General features: G+C 46.0%; 1 protein-coding gene and 1 non-coding gene across 17 annotated transcripts in view; both read right to left on the bottom strand.

The window, feature by feature from the left end:
• Positions 1 to 23,471, bottom strand: part of UBAP2 (ubiquitin associated protein 2) — a 127,781-nt gene that overhangs the window by 2,792 nt on the left and 101,518 nt on the right. For 12 of the 16 annotated variants that reach the window (XM_055293879.2, XM_063609042.1, XM_063609045.1 and 9 more), the window contains 9 exons: positions 19,627 to 19,901; positions 18,684 to 18,853; positions 16,913 to 17,126; positions 11,271 to 11,310; positions 8,948 to 9,086; positions 8,018 to 8,087; positions 3,294 to 3,489; positions 2,509 to 2,600; positions 2,137 to 2,184 (listed from right to left, as the gene is read on the bottom strand). In XM_055293879.2, coding sequence (XP_055149854.2) covers positions 2,137 to 2,184; positions 2,509 to 2,600; positions 3,294 to 3,489; positions 8,018 to 8,087; positions 8,948 to 9,086; positions 11,271 to 11,310; positions 16,913 to 17,126; positions 18,684 to 18,853; positions 19,627 to 19,901 — 1,244 coding nt within the window. Of the gene's footprint in view, positions 1 to 2,136; positions 2,185 to 2,508; positions 2,601 to 3,293; positions 3,520 to 8,017; positions 8,088 to 8,947; positions 9,105 to 11,270; positions 11,311 to 16,912; positions 17,127 to 18,683; positions 18,854 to 19,626; positions 19,902 to 23,471 lie in introns of all 16 variants that reach the window. The other 4 variants (XM_063609040.1, XM_063609038.1, XM_063609037.1 and 1 more) reach the window with 3 other exon arrangements.
• LOC129490918 (small nucleolar RNA SNORD121A) lies at positions 9,751 to 9,831 on the bottom strand. The gene has a single exon (XR_008660387.1). It is a non-coding gene; the product is annotated as a small nucleolar RNA SNORD121A (small nucleolar RNA).

Genomic DNA, 23,471 nt, shown 5'->3' with positions numbered 1-23,471 from the left:
GCGCACAGACCGGCCAACCCTGCAGCTTCACCAGGCAGAGCTGCTGGAGACCAAGCCTCACACATCCATTTGACACCACAGGCAGATGCTTGTGTGAATGCCTCGGGCTGAACCAACTTCGCTGGCTTTTCTGTGTGAGAGACTACAGAGCAGCTAGGAAAGCTGACTAAACAGAGCAGACCCGAAAAAGGAGGCAACGGAAGTACAGGGGCCTGAAAGGTTTAAGGGGGGACAGGGAGTAGTGCCAGGTAGGCACAGGAATAAGCAGGACCCCAGGTGAAGCCCGGAACTGGCCTGTCACCACCTACACTGCTCTCGAAACACTGACATGGCCTAGGACAAGCTTGTCCAACCCGCGGCCCACGACAGCTTTGAATGTGGCCCAACACAAATTCGTCTTTCTTAAAACATGAAATTTGTTTGCAATTTTTTTAAGCTCATCAGCTATCTTTAATGTTAGTGTATTTTATGTGTGGCCCAAGACAATTCTTCTTTCAATGTGGCCCAAGGAAGCCAAAACATTGGACACCCCTGGCCTAGGACTTGGGGGAAGTATGGCAGATACAACAAAGCGTGGAGACAGAGACGGCAAAACAGTGGAGCTTCGTGGAGGAGGGGAGGTCTGACCTGACCCTCACTCACCATCCAGGGCCTCGCACTCCTGGACACACCTGGCCCCTGAGGAAAGGCAAAGCCCTTGGGCTGTGCCCGATCCCAGAAAGGAGCCATCCTGGCTGGGAATGGCACTCACACCCTCCAGGAAACCTCCTGGAAACCCACAGCAGCCTAGAACCCCGGGGGGAGGCAGAGCTGGGAACACACAGAGCTGCACAACTGAGGACCGGAGCAGAGAAAGCCCAGAAGGGGGGGCACTTTCACAGAACACAAGAAATCTCCAGGCGGGAACTAGGCTCACAAGCAGCATAGGTGAACAAACAACCCGAGGGATAGAAAGAGCAACGTATCTCAAAAGATGGGCTCCAGAGGGTCTTTTCTCTAAGGCACCAAGTGATAAAAGCCAAAAGAGTGCTGTGAATAAGTGTGGAGACCACGGAGAGCCCCTGAAGCAGAATGAATCCCGGGGCTCAGCACCACCTCCCGCACTTTGGGCCTTTGGCCGGCAGATTAAAGGGCTGCTGGTTTGCACAGTGGGGAGAAGCCGCTCGGCTCCCAGGCTAGGCCTCTGCTTCTGGAAATACGGCCAGCCAGTGGAAAGGGCTACTCTTCTGAAACAAGAGTAGCTCCGTCAGCTCTTTGTGGTGCGGCAGAGAAGGGGGCAACACCAATGGGGAAGAAGGCATCACTGCACAAGGGAGAAAGCCTCTTCCTCCAGGAACAGGAAAGACTGTATCTAGCAGAGGTGGTGTCCAAACTGCTTGCAACTCTCTGACAAGTGCCCTGGGAAATGGCAGAGCAAGAAGACAGTGGCTCCCAGGAGAAAGTCCTGCCCATGGGCAGGGCAAGGAGCGGGCCTATTCCCCTCTGTCCCCACGGTTCTGTTCATGTGGCTATCCCAGGAAAGGCCCACACTGCATTCTGGCACCAACGGTCAGAAGAAAGAGGCAACCCTGGTCTCAGAGTAAGGCTGTAACCACAAGGGACGTCCCAGGGCAGGCATTCTCACAAATCTAGATGGGAGGCCAGACCCAGAAGAGACCTTAAAGACCATCAGCTCAAGCCACTCACTCAGCTGATTGCAGAAGAGCAGTCACTGGCCACCTCAGACCAAAGACACTATATGGTACTCTGAGGAAGAGGAAGACAGTATAAAACTCCAGGGCCAAGTAAGCAACGTCCATGTCTTGTGTCATATGGTTTTTCTTTTTAAAAAAGAGAGAAAACAAGATGGAGGAGGAAAGATAAGGACCAACATTTAACAGGGGGCATGGCCTACCAGGGCCCCAGGTCCCAAAGGCCTTCATGTTTCCCAGGGATAAGCACTGGACACTCTGTGCCAAAGCCATGGTCACGCCTGGCACAATCGCCAGATGAAAACAGCTTTCTCAGTAGTGGTGCTGAGAGGTTCCTCAGGCAGAGGATCCTAAGGGCCACACAGTGTGGCAGCCAAGACCGTAAGAGGGGGGACATGTAAAAGATTCTGAACCCTCTGCTCCGACCAGTCCATACCCTACTTACCACTGGCAGCCGTGACTGCAGCATCTGGAGCTCGTCATAGCCATAGATCTGTGTGAGAACCAGAAAGTATATTTTAGGAACCACATACCACCCCCTGGGAAGCCCAGGTCCATCTAGGAGTCAAAACAAGGTTAGGGGGCTGTAACACACCCAGGAATGGGATCTGGATCAGCTGTTATGGGAACAGATCCTGCCTTCACAGAGTCTAGATGGAAGAAGACCACCAGGGCTCAGAAGGGCAGAGACGGGGGGGCTCAGGGATGGAAGGGCAGCTCGAGGTGGGCAACCTGGGCCCAATGCCAGGTTCCTGCCAGGTGCCAGCCCCTGAGGCCAGGGGAGCAGGGCAGGCCAAGAGTTCCGCCATACACTCACCGGGTAGGCAGGAAGCAGTCCTCCGGGACCTACGAGGTACTGGTTGTGCAGCAGGGGAGGCACCCCCTGAGGCAAGTTTGGGGGTGCTTTGCCTGTATAAAGGGAAAAATCAAATGGAGTGAAGTGGTCACCACAAAGAGAGAGAGTCCTCAGCTGCTTCAGGAGGAGGCACAGTCACTGAGCTACCCCAGATGGGTTCAAAGAAGGGCAGTGGCCAAACGCGGCAGAGGGTCATTCTACAAATCAGTGAAGGGGAGACAGAAAGCCCGGCCACCACACTGAGGTTGTTTCAACGTCAGAGAGTTCTGGGCCCAGACAAAAGCAGCCCCTTTCCCCCAATCCCTAAGGTCCCACTGCACTGAGCAAAGAGAAATATAAAAAGAATCTGCCTCCTCCAAAGAGGGCAAGGAAGCCATGCAGTGCCAGGAGAGGGACAGGCTGAGTTCAAAGTCGGTTTTAGCAGCGACCATCAAATCATAGTCTGCTGGGCCTACAGACAGCCTAGGTCTGCAGTCGTGGAGCCCACAATAAGTCATCCCTGGCCCCCCCAAGTCACAATGTCAACTCGGCTCCAGGAAAGAACAAAGAGGAAAGATTGAAAAGCTAGAAGCATGAAGAATTCATCCCCATCAGGGGTGGGGAGATCGGGCCTCAAGGTCAATGGAACACACAGCACACTCGGCGGGCCTGAGACTCTCCTGACACCTGCACTGCCTTCCTGGGACACCAAGGAGGCAACTTTGAGGGGCTCAGGGGTGGGCAGGAAAGGCCTCTGGAGCACATACCTGAGGTCACCAAGGGCGCAGCCCTGCTACTGCTGCTGGATGCACTCGCGGGGGTCCCACCCAGACAGAGGCTGTTCGCGGTGTTCATGCTACTGGACAGGCTGACGCCTGAGGATGCGGAACTTGAGACGGAGGTCGCTGCCGTGGAGAAGGTGGCTGAGGACTGGTGGGAAGAGGCGCTCTCCACACTGGCATGCTGGCAAAAGAAAAGCCAGGACACATGGATCTGGAGGCAGAGGAGGAGGGTGCTGGGGAGAGCCTGGCCTGGCGCTTGGGCACACAGTCTCAAGGCTGAGCAGGCAGGCGATGATGTAACCACCCAGGCTCCCTTAAGGTGAGAGGCTCTGTGCTCAGTGCTCACCGCGGCCCCTCACATAGCAGCTGGTTCCAGCCATCAGGATACAATACATAAACTGAACATCAAAACTATTAACATTAAGCTTTAATGACCACGACTCTCTGTAAAAATCCTTCAAGTTGTTCATGCATTGGCATCCAAAATGAGGGCATAGAAATCCCAAGATAACTTCGGATCATAAATGAACACAGACTATCTGAATATGGGACGAGTACCTACCTCAAAGCAAAGCAAACAGTCTGAGAAGAGGCGAGCACAGGCCACAGGAAGCCCAGCGCAAGTCTCAATCTTTTGGAGATTTCCCTTCTATTGGGATTCTCAGCCACTGTCGTCTGGAAACAACAGGAGGCTGAGAGAGGCCTTTGCTCCAAAACCTGGTGACACCTTTCAGTCCACCAATGCCTCACCAGTGCCCACCTAAAAGGGCATGGCCTGCCACTATGCCTGTTTGACAAGGTACCCCTGGGAAGAAAGAGTGAACCAGCGGATGTTCCATCAGCCCCAAGTCCCAGAAGCCCAACCCTAGCAACAGGGTCCTATGAAGAACTTCAATCTCCGAGCAGGAAGGTGGGAGAGGCACACCTAGGTGGACAAAGCAAGTCCCAAAAAGGGAGGAGAAGCTCTGTAAGAGGGAGACCAGTCTCCAAACCAGGGCACAGAAAGCAGCATATAAACTCATAGAATAAAAGCCAAAGAACAGGAAGGGCCCAGGAGAAGGACCCAACCTGCCTCCACAGACTAACTCTCCGCCGCCATCCCATGCCCATAGGTCACTACCCGCCTGGGCACTGGCTTTAAGGAGCTAACATCCAGAACAGATTCACCAAGGTAAAGACAGTCAGAAACATGGTTTCCTGGGGCTCCAAGGCATCTTGTTCCTTCAGCACAGATGGGCAGGACAAGGCTGGAGAGAGCCCCACCAGGAGCAGGGCAAAGGATGCACTGGCCTGCCCACCATCTAGGTTCTCGCTAAGGAGCCAGACTCCCCACCAACCACCACAGAAATCTGGAACAGCTCTGACCAATGCTCGCAAGTGTACTTGGATATATACAACCTTTTAATCTCGGAAGGAAAAATAAACATTCCCCATCGCTAAGAGATGCTCACTAGGGAACTAGGTCCTGACTTGCTAAAAGGGACTCAAGAGTCATCTGGCAAGTCTCTTCTCCCTTAGCTGCCTGACGGGGTTCCTGTCTCTGGCCCTCATCTTCCAAAACTGGGAGGACATCAACCTGCTAGATTAAAAGGTCAATACTAATTTTCAAGGTCTCGCTCAGTCCATCCAATGGGGCCTATGCAGTCAACTCCCCAGGACGGGCCCAGAGAAGTAAAGGCAGGAGAAGATGCTGAGATTTCCTTTACGTATTGATGGAGAGTGGTAAAGATCTAACTACAAGAAAATGCAAGAAAATACAGATCTATGTAAAAAAAAATCATAAACAGCAAACTTAGGGAAAAATACCTGTACTTCCCATCACAAAGGGCTCCCTAATATAGAAATAGAGACCAAAGACCTGAAAAAAAAAGGAACCAAGAATATAAATAGCTCACATAGGCCGGGCACGGTGGCTCACGCCTGTAATCCCAGCACTTTGGGAGGCCGAGGCAGGTGGATCACCTGAGGTCAGGAGTTTGAGACCAGCCTGGTCAACATGGTGAAACCCTGCCTCTATTAAAATAATATTAGCCGGGCCTGGTGGCGTGTGCCTGTAATCCCAGCTACTAGGGAGGCTGAGGCAGGAGAATTGCTTGAACTCGGGAGGTGGAGGTTGCGCTAAGCCGAGATTGTGCCATTGCACTCCAGCCTGGGCCACAAGAGTAAAACTCCGTCTCAGAAAAATAATAAATAAATAAATAAAATAAAAATAAAAAACTCACATAAAGGAAATCAAATGGTTTTCAAATATATATAAAAAAAGGATGTACAACCTCATTAAAAACGAGACTGATGGGCCATTTTTCTGCGAACATATTAAGAAAATACAAATGTTTAATAACACCATTTTGAGGACACAATGGTGTAACAGGATATTTCATTCACTGCCAGTGGGAGGTAAACAGGGTCGAATCACTATGCGGGGCAATCTGGAAATGTGTATAAAATCACAAATGCCTTGCTGTTCCATATCACAGACTGACCCGCTACATATAGCTATACACATCAAACAATGTATGTAGGTTATCAAATGCAACATTCTCTGTGGTATCAAAACTGAAAACAACCCTAAATGGACAGCTGCTTAAATAACCTTAAATAACATCATAAAGCAGAACTGTGGGGAAAAAACAACAACAACAACAAAAAAACCCTCAAGTTTCAACATGGAAACATCAAGATACACTTGTGGGGATACACAAGTGGGGAAAAAAAAGTTGAAGGACACTGTACATAAAATACTCTCATTTATGTAACAAGAGAAAAAGAATAAAAAGGGCAGATGATGGCCGGGCATGGTGGCTCACGCCTATAATCCCACCACTTTGGGAGGCCGAGGCGGGTGGATTACAAGTCAGGAGTTTGAGACCAGCCTGACCAACATAGTGAAATCCCGTCTCTACTAAAAATACAAAAATTATCCAGGCGTGGTGGTATGCGCCTGTAACCCCAGCTACTCAGGAGACTGAGGCAGGAGGATCGCTTGAACCCAGGAAGTGGAGGTTGCAGTGAGCTGAGATTGCACCACTGCACTCCAGCCTGGTGACAGAGTGAGACTGCATCTCAAAAAAAAAAAAAAAAAAAAAGCAGATGATAATGGGGAAATGACTATGTATGCACTGCGTGTTTTGACTTTTATTTATTAAAAGGATGGAGAAAATGGAAGGGTAGAGCCAAGTAGACGAGAGACAGAAAAACTTTTCATTGTCTATCTTTCCGTAACTTTTCAGATGAAATATTATGAACAAACAGTTGACCCCTGAACAACACAGGCTTGAAGTGCATGGGTCCACCTACAGGCAGATTTTTCACCCCGATGCACTCATGCGTAATTTGAAAACACCCATATTTGGAAGGCTGACTTTTCCTATAGGTGGGTTCCACAGGGGCAACTGTGGGACTTGAGAATGTGCAGATTTTGGTGTATGCAGTGGTCCTGGAATGAATCCCCTGCATATATGGAGGGACAATTGTATTAGCAATGTCACAGTTCTGTCATGCTGACAAAGTATGGGACCCACTGGATGAGATGATTCTGGCTGTGGCAGGTTGGAATACATGATCTGGAGTTTTTTTTGAGGAGATGGAGAGTGCAGCTCCCCATGAGTGCAGGAGCACTGGGCTTCCAGGCAGCAGTGGCACGGTCACAGAGGACAGCTCCATGGCACTCCTGCTGAGGTCAGCTCACCGCTCCCATGAGCCACAGAGGGCAGGGGCAGGGGGACAGGCAGAGGTGTCCACACTATGCTCTACTTTGAAAGTGGCAGTTTGTGTGTTTTATGATAAAAGATTCTGTGTAAGGTTTGACTTGGAACACTAGAGTGTGAAAGCCACAGCATTAGCCGGATCCAGAGGAAAGGACAGGACATCCCTTTTCCACCACCTCACGCTGCTGGTGAGCTGCTGCCTTCTTCAGAGGACACGAAGTTCATCAGTTTCCTGCCTCCTCCATTCGTCTGCACCCTAATCCTTCCTCCAAGCTTGTGGACCTGCCTACTCCAACCTCACCCAACACCTCCTGTTGTCCAGGAGCATGTACATTTTGTTAATCCAGGCACCTTTCTATCCTCCAGCCTCTCCTAAGTTTTCATTGCATGCCCTCTACAATCCGCCTCCTCCTCTCCATCTCACTACCATTCACTCAGCAACCCACCACAATCTGGCTGACTCCTACCACTTAAAACCATGCTCACAGCTCCACGACCCACTGAGCCACACCTCAATAACCATAACCAAGGGCTACTCTTTGGCATATAAGGACACTTCCCAGCTGGCGCGCCCACTCCAGCCCTCCTGCCTGGCTTCTCGGCAGTGCATGTTTGCTTCCACTCCTGCCCTCCACCCTCTAGACTCCCTTCTCCAACATCGACCTTCTCACAATCTCTGCCTCTGAGTTAGGAAAGAAGGCACGAGGAAAGATCAAACAGCAAATTCCTGGGAGCAAGGTCACCACCTGACACTCCTGCCAATGACAGATAAGGTTCTGGAGCAACGATTCTTCCCAGGCGCTACAAACTTAGAAAGCAAGATGTCCCCAGATGGTGCCCAGGAAATCAGAAGCTCGAACCAGATCACGCCATCAAGACATTTCAGCCAAGCAACTCTGGATTATCGGATACTAAAAATCAGACTGAAGCCCCAGCTGCATGTGACTAAGCTCCAGGCTCCCCAAGCATGGCGGAGTTAGAGGAAGCCGCGCAGACACTTACTGTGTGTGACGTGCTCGAGGAGAGGGCTGCATGTGCAGAGGAGAGGCTGCTCTGGTGGCTGGAGAGCGAACTAGAAGAAAAAACAGAGCGCCGTATGTCCACCTGAACAAGTGACTCCAGATGAACAAGACCCACGTGGGTCAGTGAGCTAGATTCAAACTTGTCCCTAGTCCCTAGCAAAGGACCAGCTTCAGACCCATCCTCATTCCTTATCCTCACAGAGCCCAGTGATGGGGTCCTGGTGGACGGGAATGACTTGCCATGAGGTCTGGAAAACTCCAGAGCCAGCTTCCCTCAACACCCATTTGCTCCTCAGATGCGAAAAGTGAAGACAGAGTTGCACTAAGAACACGGTCACCCTTGACAACCCCATTCAATCTGTGAATGAGGGATCAAAGTTCCTATGCTCAACTCCACATGCCAATTCCCATCAAATCCACTTTTGCTCCTAGCTAAAGAGTGACGGAGAACACTCCTCAGAAGACACAGGTAGCAACGCCACCCATTTTCCTACACCTTGTTCTAGTAACATCGTTTCTTCAGCCATGGAAAGTTCAAGTCAGACATCTGCTCAGAAATCCATCATTCTCATTCCACCTCAGTGACATGGGCCCAGCGGTGCCCAGAGAGGCTAGGCTCAGGCACCCTCTGGAGGGTGAAGACAGGTAGGAGGGAGCTGCTGGCCTCACCCTACTCCCAGGGGACCCAGTGCTCTGTGCCAGCAGAGGCGGTACAAGCAGGCAAGGTTTCCATATCTGGTGGTTTTAAGGCACAACCTGGCCAAAACCTAAGCTACAGTCGTAATGCAAAAGCCCAGGACATCACGTCAGAGACAACAAGTGTGCTCTGTTCATGGAAGCAACCTTCTACATGAGCTCTAGGACTTTGCCCCAAGGTACTTCTCACTTTGGGCCCACACCTTCCCCATACCTGCTAAGCTGAGAGAGAGGGCTGCTGGTCAGGTCGCCTGTGTGCTGGGATGTGGACGGCAAAAGTGCAGTGCAGGAGGTGGTGCTGGGCAGGGAGCTCACAGACGGGAGGGCAGAGGGAGGGCCTGTTGTCTTTGGAGCTGGAACAGATGAAGTAGCTTTAAGAAGCAGATCTGTTTATTTCTAAAACCAATCCTAAGTACCTGAAAACATGCTCAATATCTTGTGACACGTCAGCCTCAGTTGAGACGTCCATAAAGTTACATTGCCCAGGAAAATGCCAAGCATGTCGCCAGATAGCCCCTTGTCTGTCAAACAACACTATCAAAGGACACACCATGGTCAGCTGTTCAAGATGCAGCAAAGAATAGGAAATGACACCTTTATAACCCAATCTATCCTATATGGGGACATACTTTTCCCACCTAAAGGAACCTAAGCTGTAGATGCATCCAGAAAGAAAAACAGGTGCTGAGCCTAATATGTAAAATTATAATGTGAGGCAAACTCCTCAAAGGGCACAGCAAGGGGGAGTAATAAGCTGACAGGCAAGACCACCTACACGTGCTTCCGCCAAGTCAGGCTGACTCTACCAATGCTCACGGCCAACGTAAGGTAGATTGGGGTTGATGCATATGTTGTGGAGAGACACGGACACCTAACATCTGCAGTCCAACTGTCTAACACCTACTTCCAAATGCACAGTGAGCATTTCCTTGGTATGTGCTTGAATAGATGAATCTCAGAGCACAAAAATGAGCTTTGTAGGCTTCAGAAAGGACATGGAGACACTCAGTCCTAGCTGTGGAAAGACTCAGTCTCAGTGCTGTCCACACACACAACTCAGATATGTGCTTGGAAATAAAACATCATTGTCTTTTCCAGTTAGGAAAGAGGAGCAACCTTGACCCTTCGAAACCCAGGGAAAGCACTTGAGTGTCTAAAGGAAGGGCAGGTCAAAACCAAACACAAGCAATGAAAGGGCCAACTTATACCTAGGTCAGTTCTTACAGAGGCCTTCTTTTTATTGGCAGTCTATTCCATATATAAACCTTGTTCATAGATAAACTGTATAAAGACACCACAGATATACCTCACCTAAAACTAAGACCCCAAAATGTACCGCCCTGGGCCTTGTATTATGATGCTAACAGCTTCACAGGAAGCCTCTCTCAAACAAACAAACAAACAAAATGGGGAGGGAAGGGGAGGAGGAAGTGAGGGAGAAGAGAGTATGGGAAATGAAAAGTAGGTTAATGTACACTGCCTCCCAGATACTTTAGTTCTCGACCCATGCCTAGACAAAAGAAACCCGCCATTACCACTGCTAGAGTAAAAAGTTCCTCTGTCATTCAACAAGCTCAGAACGACCAACGAATCTCCAAACAGCCTTGGCAGCCCAACAATACCAATGTCAAACCAAAATCCTGGGGCTCCAAATCTGTCATTACAGTTTCAACTGAGGATCATCTCGGTCTGCTTAAGTTCAATATCCGCACTCCCAAGAAATCCTATTTAAAGAGAGTCTTTCTGGCTTCCCCACCCATTTGCCTTCCTGAATAAAGAAAGCAAACTACTATAAACAATCACAGACAAGCTGGCCAACTACAGAAAAGAAGCAATTAACGGATTTGCCTGCACTATCTTTGGTAATCACTGAGCTGTTGGAAGGGGGGTCTCATTTTCTCCCAAATGTCCACAGTGAACATTTATCTCTCTAGGCAACAGTCCTTCAGGTCCTAAAGACAATGAGCCTATCTTTCCTGAGCAAGAACAGTAAATTTTTGCTTTAGAAGTAGATTTTTTTTTTTTTTTTTTGAGACGGAGTCTCACTTTGTAGCCCAAGCTGGCTCAAGCAATTCTTGTGCCTCAGCCTCCCAAGTAGAGAGGATTACAGGCACGCACCACCACACCCGGCTAATTTTTCGTATTTTAGTAGAGACAGAGTTTCACCATGTTGCCCAGGGTGGTCTCAAACTCCTGAGCTTGGGCAATCTGCCCGCCTTGGCCCCCCAAAGCACTGGGATTATGGGCATAAGCCACCCCCGCCTGGCCCAAGCATCTTTAAAATGCATACTGTATGCTGCACTTGTGGTGCAGTCTGATTAGGGCAGAAGTATATGAGACCATTATCTCCTTCTTGCTGTGGCTAAGACATTTCTAATAACACCATAGCCAATACCTGGTCCAAAAAAAAAGCAAAAGGGCTGCTTTTTAACGAACGAGCCATTGACCAACTGGTGTTTTCCACATCATGTGAGCTATCCTCTTCCTCTGTTTGGTTGGCACCAGCCATGACAAGAGTAGCTTGCTGCTATACTTACTGTCTAGTGTCTGCTGACTTCGACCACCACCATGTCCATTCTGTAAAGAAGAGAAGAGAACATAACCTTACAAAATGAAATCATTACCTGAGTGGCTTTTTATACTTTCTATAACATGTAGCTTAATCAAAAAACAATGATCTTTTATTCTATTTTTTAATAAAGGGAAGGTAAACAACAAACTCTCATGCAAGAACAAAAATGTTTAAAAAAATTTTTTTTCACCTCCCCAGGTTCAGGTGATCCTTCCCCTTAGCCTGCCTAGGGGCTGAGGCTACAGGTGCATCCTACCATGCCTAGCTAATTCTTGTATTTTTTGTAGAGATGGGGTTTTGCCATGTTGACCAGGATGGTCTCCAACTCCTGCGCTCAAGCAATACTCCTGCCTTGGCCTCCAAAAGCACAGGATTACAGGCATGAGCTACCACACCCAGACCCAAATAATTTTTTTTTTAAAGGTAACTTTTTGAGATGGTGTCTTGCTCTGTCACCCAGGCTGGAGTGCAATGGCGCATCTTAGATCACTGCAAACTCCATCTCCCAGGTTCAAGTGATTCTCCTGCCTCAGCCTCCCAAGTAGCTGGGATTACAGGCGCGCACCACTACACCAGGCTAATTTTTGTATTTTTAGTAGAGATGGGATTTCACCATGTTGGCCAGGCTGGTCTCAAACTCCTGACTTCAAGTGATCTGCCCACCTCAGCCTCCCAAAATATTGGGATTACAGGTGTGAGCCACCATGTGAGCTGAGATTGCGCCACTGTACTCCAGCATGGGCAACAGAGTGACACTCCATCTCAAAAAACAAAACAAAACAAACAAACAAATAAATAAAGGAGACAATACCACTATAGATCTCAGAAACATTAAAAGGACAGGAAAGAAATACGTTGAAGTTTTATACCAGTAAATTAACAACTTAGATGAAATGGACAATTCCTTGACATACACAAATAACAAAAGAAACTGAAGCATAGTGGTTCACACCTGTAATCCCAGCTACTCAGAACACTGAAACAGGAGAAGTGCTTGAGCCCAGGAGTTCATGACTACCCTGGGCACTGTAGCAAAACTCCAGCTCAAAAAAAAAAAAAAAAAAAAAAAAGTCTGTGAATAGCCCTGTATCAATTGAATGAATTGAATTTACAATTACAAAACTCCTTGCAAAGAAAACTTCTGGCCCACACAGCTATACTGGTGAATGCTACTAAAAATTTAAGGTAGGAAAGAGAACAATCCAACACAAACTCTTTCTAAAAAATAAAGTGAGACTGGTGGTGATTAAAAAAAAAAAAAGTGAAAATTATATTGCATGGTAACACATCAAGAACTAATATCTAAAACCAGGATGAAAAATCAACAAGTAGCAATATACAGAGGGAAAAGTCTAACAAAGGTTCAATTTAACTGTGTCTGGGGTGTAAATAAGTAAAATTATCTCGCCTGCAGTTGAGAATACATAGTATCAAGTTGACAGCGGATGCAGTGGCTCACACCTGTAGTCCCAGCACTTTGGGAGGCCAAGGCGGACGTTATCACTTGAGGTCAGGAAATTGAGACCAGCCTAGCCAACATCGTGAAACCCCACCTATACTAAAAATACAAAAATTAGCTATGTGGGGTGATACACACCTGTAGTTCTAGCTACTCGGGAGGCTGAGGAAAGAGAATCATTTGAACCTGGGAGGAAGAGGTAGCAGTGAGCCAAGATCGCACCACTGCACTGGGCGACAGAGCCAGACTCTGTCTCAAAAAAAAAAAAAAAAAAAAAATTAAGCTGGGCACAATGGCTCATGCCTGTAATCCTGCCACATTGGGCAGCTGTGGTGGGTTGATCACCTGAGGTCAGGAGTTCAAGACCAGCCTGGCAAACATGGTGAAACCCCGTTTTCTACTAAAAAAAATACACACAAAAAAAAATTTAGTCAGGTATGGTGGTGGGCGGCTGTAATCCCAGCTACTCAGGAGGCTGAGGCAGGAGAATCACGTGAACCCAGGAGGCAGAGGTTGCAGTGAGCCAGGACCATGGCACTCCAGCCTGGGCAACAACAGCAAACCTCCCTCTCAAAAAATATATACATGTATTTACACACACTACATTGGCAGGTGTACAGTTGTTTTGGGGTTTTTTTTTGTTTTGTTTTGAGACAGTGTCTGGCTCTGTCACCCAGGCAGGTGTGCAGTGGCATGATCTCAGCTCACTACAACCTCCGCTTCCTGGTTCAAGCCATCCTCCCACCTCAGCCTCCCGAGTAGCTGGGACTACAGGTGTGTACCATCACACCTAATTATTATTATTATTTTTTGTAGAGGCAGGGTCTCATCATGTTGTCCAGTCTGGTTGTGAAATCCTGGGCTCAAGTGATCCACCTGCCTCAGTCTCCCAAATTGCCAGGACCACAGGCTCGCACCACCACGCCCAGCCACTTTTTGTATTTTTTGTAGAGACAGTTTTTTGTCATGTTGCTTAGGCTGGTCTTGAACTCCTGACCTCAAGCAATCCACCTGCCTCCACCTCTCAAAGTGCTGGGATTCCAGGCATAAGTCACCATGCCCAGCCCAACATGGTTGTTTAGATTATGTAAGAAATGTTATATGATGAGCTTCTCAAAAACTTATGTTGAAACAAAAACAGCTTGTCATTGGCCAGGCGTGGTGGCTCACGCCTGTAATCCCAGCACTTTGGGAGGCCAAGGCAGGCAGATCACCTGAGGTCAGAAGTTCAAGACCAGCCTGGGCAACATGGTGAAACCCTGTCTCTACTAAAAATACAAAAATTAGCCAGCATGGTGATGGGTGCCTGTAATCCCAGCTACTCGGGAGGCTGAGGCAGGAGAATTGCTTGAACCCAGGAGGCGGAGGTTGGAGTGAGCCAAGATCACGCCATTGCACTCCAGCCTGGGCAACAGAGCAAGACTCCATCTCAAAAAAAAAAAAAAAAAAAAAAAAAGCTTGTCATTGAAATTTCCATAGTTCACATGGTTTTTCTTGTTTTAGTGCCCATCTGTCAGGATATAGACTCTAACTTATTTCTGTCAAAGTGTCTCTGGGAAGGTAATTTTAATCTGTGGATATTCCAGGCTGTGGAAGGGGAAGAGAAGAAGGAAGGGAGGATGATCCATCCAAGACAGACAAGGCACACAAATATTTTTCTAAATGTTTAGTTGAAGGGAATGATGAAAAAGACAAAACATGGAAAGCTCCATTTTACTCAGCTAATATGTTCCAAGATTCTATTCCTGTTTGTGATTTTATGTCTCATTAGAGGTAGAGTGGCATAATCTCAGAAAACATAGCTTAAAAACATTATCTGATTTCCTATGTCTTTTTTTTTTTTTTTTTTTTTTGAGATGGAGTCTTGCTCTGTCACCCAGGCTGGAGTGCAACAGTGTGATCTCCGCTCACTGCAACCTCCTCCACCTCCCGGGTTCAAGCGATTCTCCCACTTCAGCCTCCCAAGTAGTAGCTGGGACTACAGGCACGCACTACCACATCAGGCTAATTTTTGTATTTTGGTAGAGACAGGGTTTCACCATGTTGCCCAGGCTGGTCTCGAACTCCTCATCTCAGGTGATCTGCCCACCTCAGCCTCCAAAAGTGCTGGGTTTACAGGAGTGAGCCACTGTGCCCAGATTCCTATGTGTTTTTAATGCTCTCAGCCATTTGTGTGCTTTATAACACAAGATTCCTTGAGACTAGCCTGGGTAACATGATGAAACCCCCTCTCTACAAAAAAATTAGCCGGGTATGGTGGCATGTGTCTGCAGTCCCCACTACTCGGGAGGCTGAGGGTGCAGGCAGTTGTCATTGCGCCACTGCACTTCAGTGGGTGACAGAGCCAGACCCTGTATCAAAATGAAGAAGCGAAGGAGAGGGAGGGAGAAAGGGGGGGAGGGGGAGGAGGATGGGGAGGAAGAGAAGAAGAGGAGGAGGAAGAAGAGGAAAGGAAAAAGAAGAAGAAAAAAGAAGGTAGGAGGGAGGAGGGTGAGGAGGAGGGGAAGGAGGAGGGGAAGGAGGAGAGGGGGAGGGAGAGGGAAGAAAGGGAGAGGGAGAGGGGAAAGAAGAAGAAGAAAAGAAAAAGAAGAAAAGGAGGAGGAGGAAGAAGGCCATGACAACAAGATTCCTTAATTCAAATGCAGTTAAGACATCGGATGCATGCAGGCAGATTTAATATAGGAACAACCACAGTGTAGTTGTTTCTTTGGCTCTAGAAAGGCTTCTTCCTAAACTGGAAGCATATCTATACTTTTCTCAGCTGCCTACACCAAGTAAGATGCTGCAAATGTGTGTGTAAGGGCGTATACATCGTAGGAGGGGTTCTTGTGGGGCAAGGGCTTGGATTTACTCATAGGATTATCAAGTTGCAGCACTGTTAATAAAAATTGTTGGCTTAAAAATTTACTCAGAAACCTTGGATATATAGAGTTGCTGAGCTGAAATCCTAAGCTATCATGTCATATTTACAAAATAATGTCAAGTGATAAAAGGAACAAAGAGCCCAGTGTAGTGGCTCACCCTACAATCCCAGCACTTTGGAAGAAGGCCAAGACAGGTGGATTGCGTGAACCCGGCAGTTCAAGATCAGACTGGGCAACATGGTGATACCCTGTCTCTAAACAAAATACAAAAGTCAGCCAGACATGGCAATGCATGTCTGTAGTCCCAGCTCTTTGGGATGCTAGGGTGGGAGGATTGACTGAGCCCAGGAGGTCAAGGCTGTGGTGTGTTGTGATCGTGCCACTGGACTCTAACCTGGGTGACAAAGCAAGAACCTGTACTCCCCCAAAAAACAAACCCACAGAATTGGTCACACTGAATGCTCACATATTAATTTTTAGCATTTATCAATAAAGTATCTTTAATTAAGATATCCACATTGTAACTTTTATATGCAATAGGAAACCAAAAAATTAGCGCAACTTTCTTTATTGCAGTGGTGTAAAACAACCTGCAGTATCTCCAAGGTATGCCTGTAGTGTCTTCCATATTATTTTAATTTCCTGGGAGAGAATGATGTTCAAGTATTACTAGTGTGACATGAAATGTGTATACTTCCTTGTTCTTTTTTAAGTTTCTTTCTAAGATTCTCAGGAGTTATTGGTACATCTCAACTTAACAGAAAGCAATACAACTGGCAATGACCATCAGATATGCAGCTAGCAAGAATCTAGAAGGGTAAAACTTTAAAACTATATCAAAAATAGATCTGGTTCCTTTATCTATAGTCCAATATTATTAACAAAAACTAGGTAGAAAATACACAATTTTAACACAAAAATACCTAACAGTGAAGAAGCAAATACATTCAAAGCAAATGGGGCAATCAGAGAGAAAGCGGTACATGAAATATTCAGATATTTCAGACAATGTAGAAGTACCCAGTACTACAGCCAAAGTGCTCATACTACATGCATGCTTGATTTTCTCCACAATGTGTATGAACCTGCGGATCTATCCACACACTCAAGAGCATGGGTGCTAGAGATGCCCACTGTAAACAAACTCAATGAACTATAAGGATTCTTCTCAAAAGGTTAGTCAATTTGTAAAATAAAATCATATCCAAGAAGCGTAATTAAACCAAACATTAATTTCCAAATAAGACAGACATCTTATGAGAAAAAAACTAAAATACCACTTACCATGATGGTTCCTGGAGCTGACTCTGATGAACTCACAGGGCTTTGGTATGGGATCCTGTTATGCACAGAACTCTGGTCGTAAGAGGAAGACATTGCTACTGGACTAGCAGAACTCAGTGATGAGCTTGTCAGACTGCAGGAGGTAATGACGGAAGTTGTGTATGTGGAGTTCTGTACTGCACTGGTCATTGGTAAAGATGTATTCAAAGGCTCACTGAAAAGAGTCAAAGATATTCAACATAATTTTGTTACTTTAAATAGCTTCATAAAAAAAACATAAACAGCTTCACGAGATGCAACTACTGCATCAATTTATTATCCCAAATGAGACCCACCTAATTTAACTGAGAGATGGGGGACATCTTTAAGAATACTTAGGCTGCGTGCGGTGGCTCACGCCTGTAATCCCAGCACTTTGGGGGGCAGAGGTGGGCGGATCCGGAGGTCAGGAGATCGAGACCATCCTTGCCAACATGGTGAAAACCCGTCTCTACTAAAAATACAAAAATTAGCGGGACGTGGCAACGGGCGTCTGTAATCCCAGCCACTCTGGAGGCTGAGAAAGGAGAATCACTTGAACTCGGGAGGCAGAGGTTGCAGTGAACCAAGATCGCGCCACTGCACTCCAGCCTGGTGACAGAACAAGACTCTGTCTAGAAAAAAAGAAAAAAAATAAGAAGATTCTTTAAGGAATCCAGGTGTTTGAGACTATCTTTAAAAAGGAAACTTAAACAAATATCAGGTTTTGCCTCTGGAATGTGGAAAAACTAAAACAACAACAACAAAGTCAGCCAGGCACGGTGGCTCATGCCTGTAATCCCAGCACTTTGGGAGGCTGATACAGGCAGATTCATTGAGCTCCAGAGTTTGAGGCCGGTCTGGGCAACATGAGGAAACCCTGTCTCTACAAAACATATTAAAAAATTAGCTGGGCATGGCGGTGCATGCCTGTAATCCCAGATACTCAGGAGTCTGAGGCAGGAGGATCATTTGAGCCTGGGAGGCAGAGGTTGCAGCGAGCCAAGCATGCTGCTGCACTCCAGCCTGGACAACAGAGCAAGATCCCATCTCAAAAAAAAAAAAAGAAAAGAAAAGAAAAGAAAACTAAAATCTGAGATTTTGTATTTATAAAATATTCCACTGAAGGAAAATTACTGCTGCAAAGATGTGGAGAAATTAGACCGCTCATAGACTACTGGTAGGAATGTAAAATGCTACAGCCACAGTGGAAACAGTATGGGAGTTTCCTAAATGGTTAAGCTACCATATGACCCAGCAATTCTACTCCTGGGATATACATCCCAAATAACTGAAAGCATGCAAAACTTGAAACCAAATGTCCATAGCAGCATGATTCACTATAGTCAAAAAGAGCAAACAACCCAAATGTCCACCAACTAATGAATGAATAAAATGTGGTATATCAACACAATGAAATGTGGCAATAAAAATGATACATTAAACATGGGTGTACCTTGAAAACTTATACTAAGTGAAAGACCAGACATAAAAGGCCACACATTCCAAGATTCCAGTTATATGAAATGTCCAGGTAGGCAAATCCAGAGACAGATTATTGGTTGCTAAGGGGCAGGGCAATGAAGAAACTGAGACTGTCTGCTACAGGTATGGGGTTTCTCATGGAGATGATGGAAGGTCTGGATAAACACTGAGGATAGCTGCACAATGCTATTACCACAGGATGTATTCTTTCCACCAGGTGATCTCTTAGGATCTATTTTGCTTCATAACAAAGGACTAAATTCAGTACCTTAAAGACTTCGAATACAAGCTGATGGGAATCTGATTACTATTTTCACTGCTTGGAGCTGATCCAAATTCAGAGAGAGAAGGTTCTGACCCAAATTCCAGAGCCCCAAACTGCACATTTAATCCTGTGACATCTGCTGAACCAGGCATTTCCACTGCAGAAGCTGGGATCTGAAAAAGCAAAGCTGTCGTGTCAGGAACAGAGGTCACAGATTCCAGGTCACAAAGGCCTATAACAGAGCCAAACAAGCATTTAGGTTCCCAGGCAATACTGGCAAGAAAGAGGAGTGAGAAACAAGGAGAAAAAAGGAATAAGACTTTTCTAAAAAGGGAAAGAAAAGAAACAAGCTGAGAAAAATTAAAAGTTGGCTGGGCGTGGTGGCTCACGCCTGTAATCCCAGGACTTTGGGAGGCCAAGACAGGAGGATCATTTGCACTCAGGAGTTCAAGACCAGCCTGGACAACACAGCGAGACCCTGTCTCTTTTTTTTAAAAAAGGAGAAATTAAAAGCTAAACAGGAATGGTTGGCATTAATATCACCACCTGCATCTAAGAGCAATGCGGGGGAGCTGTGATGGTGGGTGGGGAGTGAACACTGAGCTGACTAATTTTGGGGACTCACCAATGATGAAAGTATCACCTGGTCAAGGAACCATGCATCCTCCAACTATGGGATACAGCAAAACCCTCAAGAACAACAGTTCTCCGAGCCAGATCTTCAAATCTGTACTTGAAATAAGGATCTGTGGCTCTCAGCACAAACCCATTCCCTCTAATACTAGTCTGGTCACTCAGAAATGGCCATATCCTTATTATGCAATCAATAAGCTATGTGCATGAAAAACAATGTACCCCAGTTTCCAAAACTTAGTATCCCACTACTTGAGCTGAATGTAAAAATAATTCCACCTTTAGGACGGTGACTTCATGATGAAATGCCCACCTTAGAAGCTGGGGGTATCCGCCGCTTAGCAAGTTTGATGTGTTTGGGCTGTGGCTGGTGGGCAGACACAGAGATATTTTCAGTGGTCATGCTGGGAAGCTGCAAAAGCTTGTTCATAGCAGAGGGACTGTCTCCAGGCGCTGATTCTCGAAGTTTTGCCTGGGAAGGAAAGGACTCCAAACCAGGAGGAGGAACAGTGACTGCCTGGCTCTGGTGCTGCTGTCGCTGGCTCAACTGGCTAAGAACTGGGGATGGCTCAGGTTGAGATTTGAAGTCTAAAAAAAGTAAGCAGAAATTAATGAGGCACAATGGCTTCACAATGTTCTTCAATAGAACATGAAGTGTTCTATTACCACCAATTTCTCCAAATCATTTCCAGCTGAATTTCTTAGGTTTTACACACACTATGTGTAACACTTCATTTATGATAAACGGGAAAAGTTCCCAAATGGGTACACACCTTGTTTCCTATCCAGAGAGATTTGGTTTATTTGTTTAAGCATAGGGGGTGATGAACTCGTGAGAACAATATTATGGTGCTATACACACCTGACCATTAGCTAACGGAGAATCATACTTTTATTATTTTATGGATTTTCTACATAACTGTTAAAAATTTAAGCCAGGCACAGTCACTCATGCCTATAATGCCAGCACTTTGGGAGGCTGAGGTGGGAGGATTGCTTTAGCCCAGGAGTACAAGGCTGCAGTGAGCTATGATTGTACCACTGCATTCCACCCTGGGTGACAAAACAAGACCCTGTCTCATCCAAAAATTAAAAAAAAAATTATTAAGTTTTTGGACTAATTGATATATATATATGATGTTACAAAATCCAAAAGATGGCCGGGCACAGTGGCTCACGCCTGTAATCCCAACACTTTGGGAGGCCGAGGCAGGCAGATCACGAAGTCAGGAGATCAAGACCATCCTGGCTAACACGGTGAAACCCCATCTCTACTAAACATACAAAAAAATTAGCCAGGTGTGGTGGCGGGCACCTGTACTCCCAGCTACTCTGGAGGTTGAGGCAGGCCGTATGACATGAGCCCGGGAGGCAGAGCTTGCAGTGAGCTGAGATGGCGCCACTGCACTCCAGCCTGGGTGACAGAGTGAGACTCCATCTCAAAAACAAACAAAAAACAAAATCCAAAAGATACAAGAATATGTATGATGAATATTAAGTTTCTCTTCCATACCACCCTCCCATACTTGCTCCACAAAGGCAAACACTGTACCCGGTTTTCCTCAATGTCTCTTTCAGAGATACTATATCACAATATATATAGACAGACAGACAATGTATATATACACACACTATATACCTTACTGTCTCACAAATCATTTAATTTCCATTGAGTGTCTCACATTAATGTTCAAAGAGCTACTTCATACTCATTTTGGTGACTACACAGAAATCTAGCATACATAGGTATCATTTTATAAAACCAGTACTATTATTAATGGACTTTTAGGTCAAATCTTATGCTATTAAAAGCAATGCACTAATGAATATATTTGTATGTAAGATATTTTGTGCAAGTACAAGTATACCTGTAGGATCAACTGCTAGGATAAAGTTGCTCCTTCACAGGGTAAATATATTTTGAATTTTGATAAATATTATAAAATCACTGTCCACAGATAGGACACATCCTTTTTAACACACTAATATCAAACACTTTTGAATTTCCTGGTTTAATTGGTGGAAAATGGTATTAAAAAATACAAACTAAAATGATACAAATGTGCTTAGTATCATTTCATATACTTAAGTGTTCTTTACTTATAGACTCTGTTCTTATCTCTTTAGCCAGTTTTTTAACCTGTTTGTTGATCTGCTTTATTTTTACTTACTCTTTTTATATTAAGGAAATTAACTCTTTTTGTCTATGATACAAATTTTGAGTATTTTTTTCATTGTATGTCTGCCTAATTTGGTGTTTTCTGCCTTACCCAGAAAGGTCTCCCTCACACAGAACAACAAAAAAATTCTCCTGTGTTTTCTCTATTATAGTTCTAGATTCACTATTTATGTTTAACTATTTGACCCACTGGCATTTTGGTATAGAGATCCAACTTCATTTTTCAACCAGATATCCAGTTTTAATAAACCGTTTTTTCACTACTGATTTGAAAAGCCAGTTCTACCATATGGGACAAAGGTTGGCCATCTTTTTCTCTATGGGGCCAGATAGTACAACAACCTAATATTTTAGCCTTTGTGTCTCATCACGTTGCCCAGGCTGGTCTCAAACTCCTGCTCATGCAATCCTCCTCCTTCTGCCTCCCCAAGTGCTGGGATTACATGAGCCACTGTGCCCAGCTGGCTGAGTGTCAATAGAATTTAAGTTTAAAAAAACAAATAGCAGATCTGGTTTAGATGCATTCATTTTTGAACTTGGTATTACAGGCATGCACCAAACACATAGGCTTTATAAAGAATATGGGAATAGCATGGTTCTATCTAAAAAGTCCTATCACTCACTAGTTATGTGTGCAGAAAAAGTTAACATAGGGACCTACAATTCCTCTCAAAAAGGCCTGCTTGATGACTGGACCTTGGCTAATGTCTGAGAATTTGGACTGCTGGTATGTACTTGGCAAAGGGTGCCAACACACTAACCTATTAGAGTGGCTCACTGTGCTAAGAATGTCTGTATAAACAATGTGGCTTATGCTCAACATCTGCTTTCCTTCTAGGAATCTGTAATTTTGCTATGTGCTATAGCAAAAAATGTAGGCACAGGGCACCTACATTTCTTGCCCCAACAAAAACTTTGGGCACTGAGTCTCTAATGATTTCCCTTGGTAGACATCGCTTCAAACCCAGGAGTGGTCTCAGGTACTTCTAACACAGTAAGTCATTTCACAGAACAGAGGAATATGCTTCCCATGCCCTAACCATAAACCAGCCCACATGGCCAGCTCCATAATGAATGAAATCTCCTGCTATTCCTTAATACAGTGTGGCATGTGAGTGCTGGTGGGGAATGGTGGCTTAATGTCACAATTTCTATGGGAGTTTAGTTTAGAAAACATCCAGTCTATACATGGGACCTTTACAATACAAACCACGGAATGTAAAGGTTGATGAAATCATAGTTGATACTTCAAAATGTTAGAATGAGAAAGCGTAAGAGTGTGATGGTTAAAATACTGTCCAGGCTGGGTGTGGTGATCACAGCTGTGATCTCAGCACTTTTGGAGGCCGAGGTGGGCAGATCGCCTGAGTCCAGGAGTTCCAGACCAGCCTGGGCAACAAACATGGCAAAACCCTGTCACATAAAAAAAATTACAAAAACATCAGCCAGGTGGCCGGGCGCGGTGGCTCACGCTTGTAATCCCAGCACTTTGGGAGGCCGAGGCAGGCGGATCACGAGGTCAGGAGATCGAGACCACGGTGAAACCCCGTCTCTACTAAAAATACAAAAAAAAAAAATTAGCCGGGCGTGGTGGCGGGCGCCTGTAGTCCCAGCTACTCGGAGAGGCTGAGGCAGGAGAATGGCGTGAACCCAGGAAGCGGAGCTCGCAGTGAGCCGAGATCGCGCCACTGCACTCCAGCCTGGGCGACAGAGCAAGACTCCGTCTCAAAAAAAACATCAGCCAGGAGTGATGGCATGTGCCTATAGTCCCACCTACTAGAGAGGCTGAGGTGGGAGGATCGACTGAGCCTGGGAGGGCAAGATGGCAGTGACGCATTACTGTACCAATGTACTCCAGCCTGTGCAACAGAGCAAGATCCTGACTCAAAATAATAAAGTAAAATATTGTCTAGGCTGGATACAGTGGTGCACATCTATAATCCCAGTTACTCAGAAGGCTGAGATGAAAAGACTGCTTG

The sequence above is a fragment of the Symphalangus syndactylus genome, chromosome 9 (assembly GCF_028878055.3).
Source record: "Symphalangus syndactylus isolate Jambi chromosome 9, NHGRI_mSymSyn1-v2.1_pri, whole genome shotgun sequence".
NCBI lineage: Eukaryota > Metazoa > Chordata > Mammalia > Primates > Hylobatidae > Symphalangus > Symphalangus syndactylus.
This window is presented reverse-complemented; position numbering and strand designations above follow the sequence as displayed.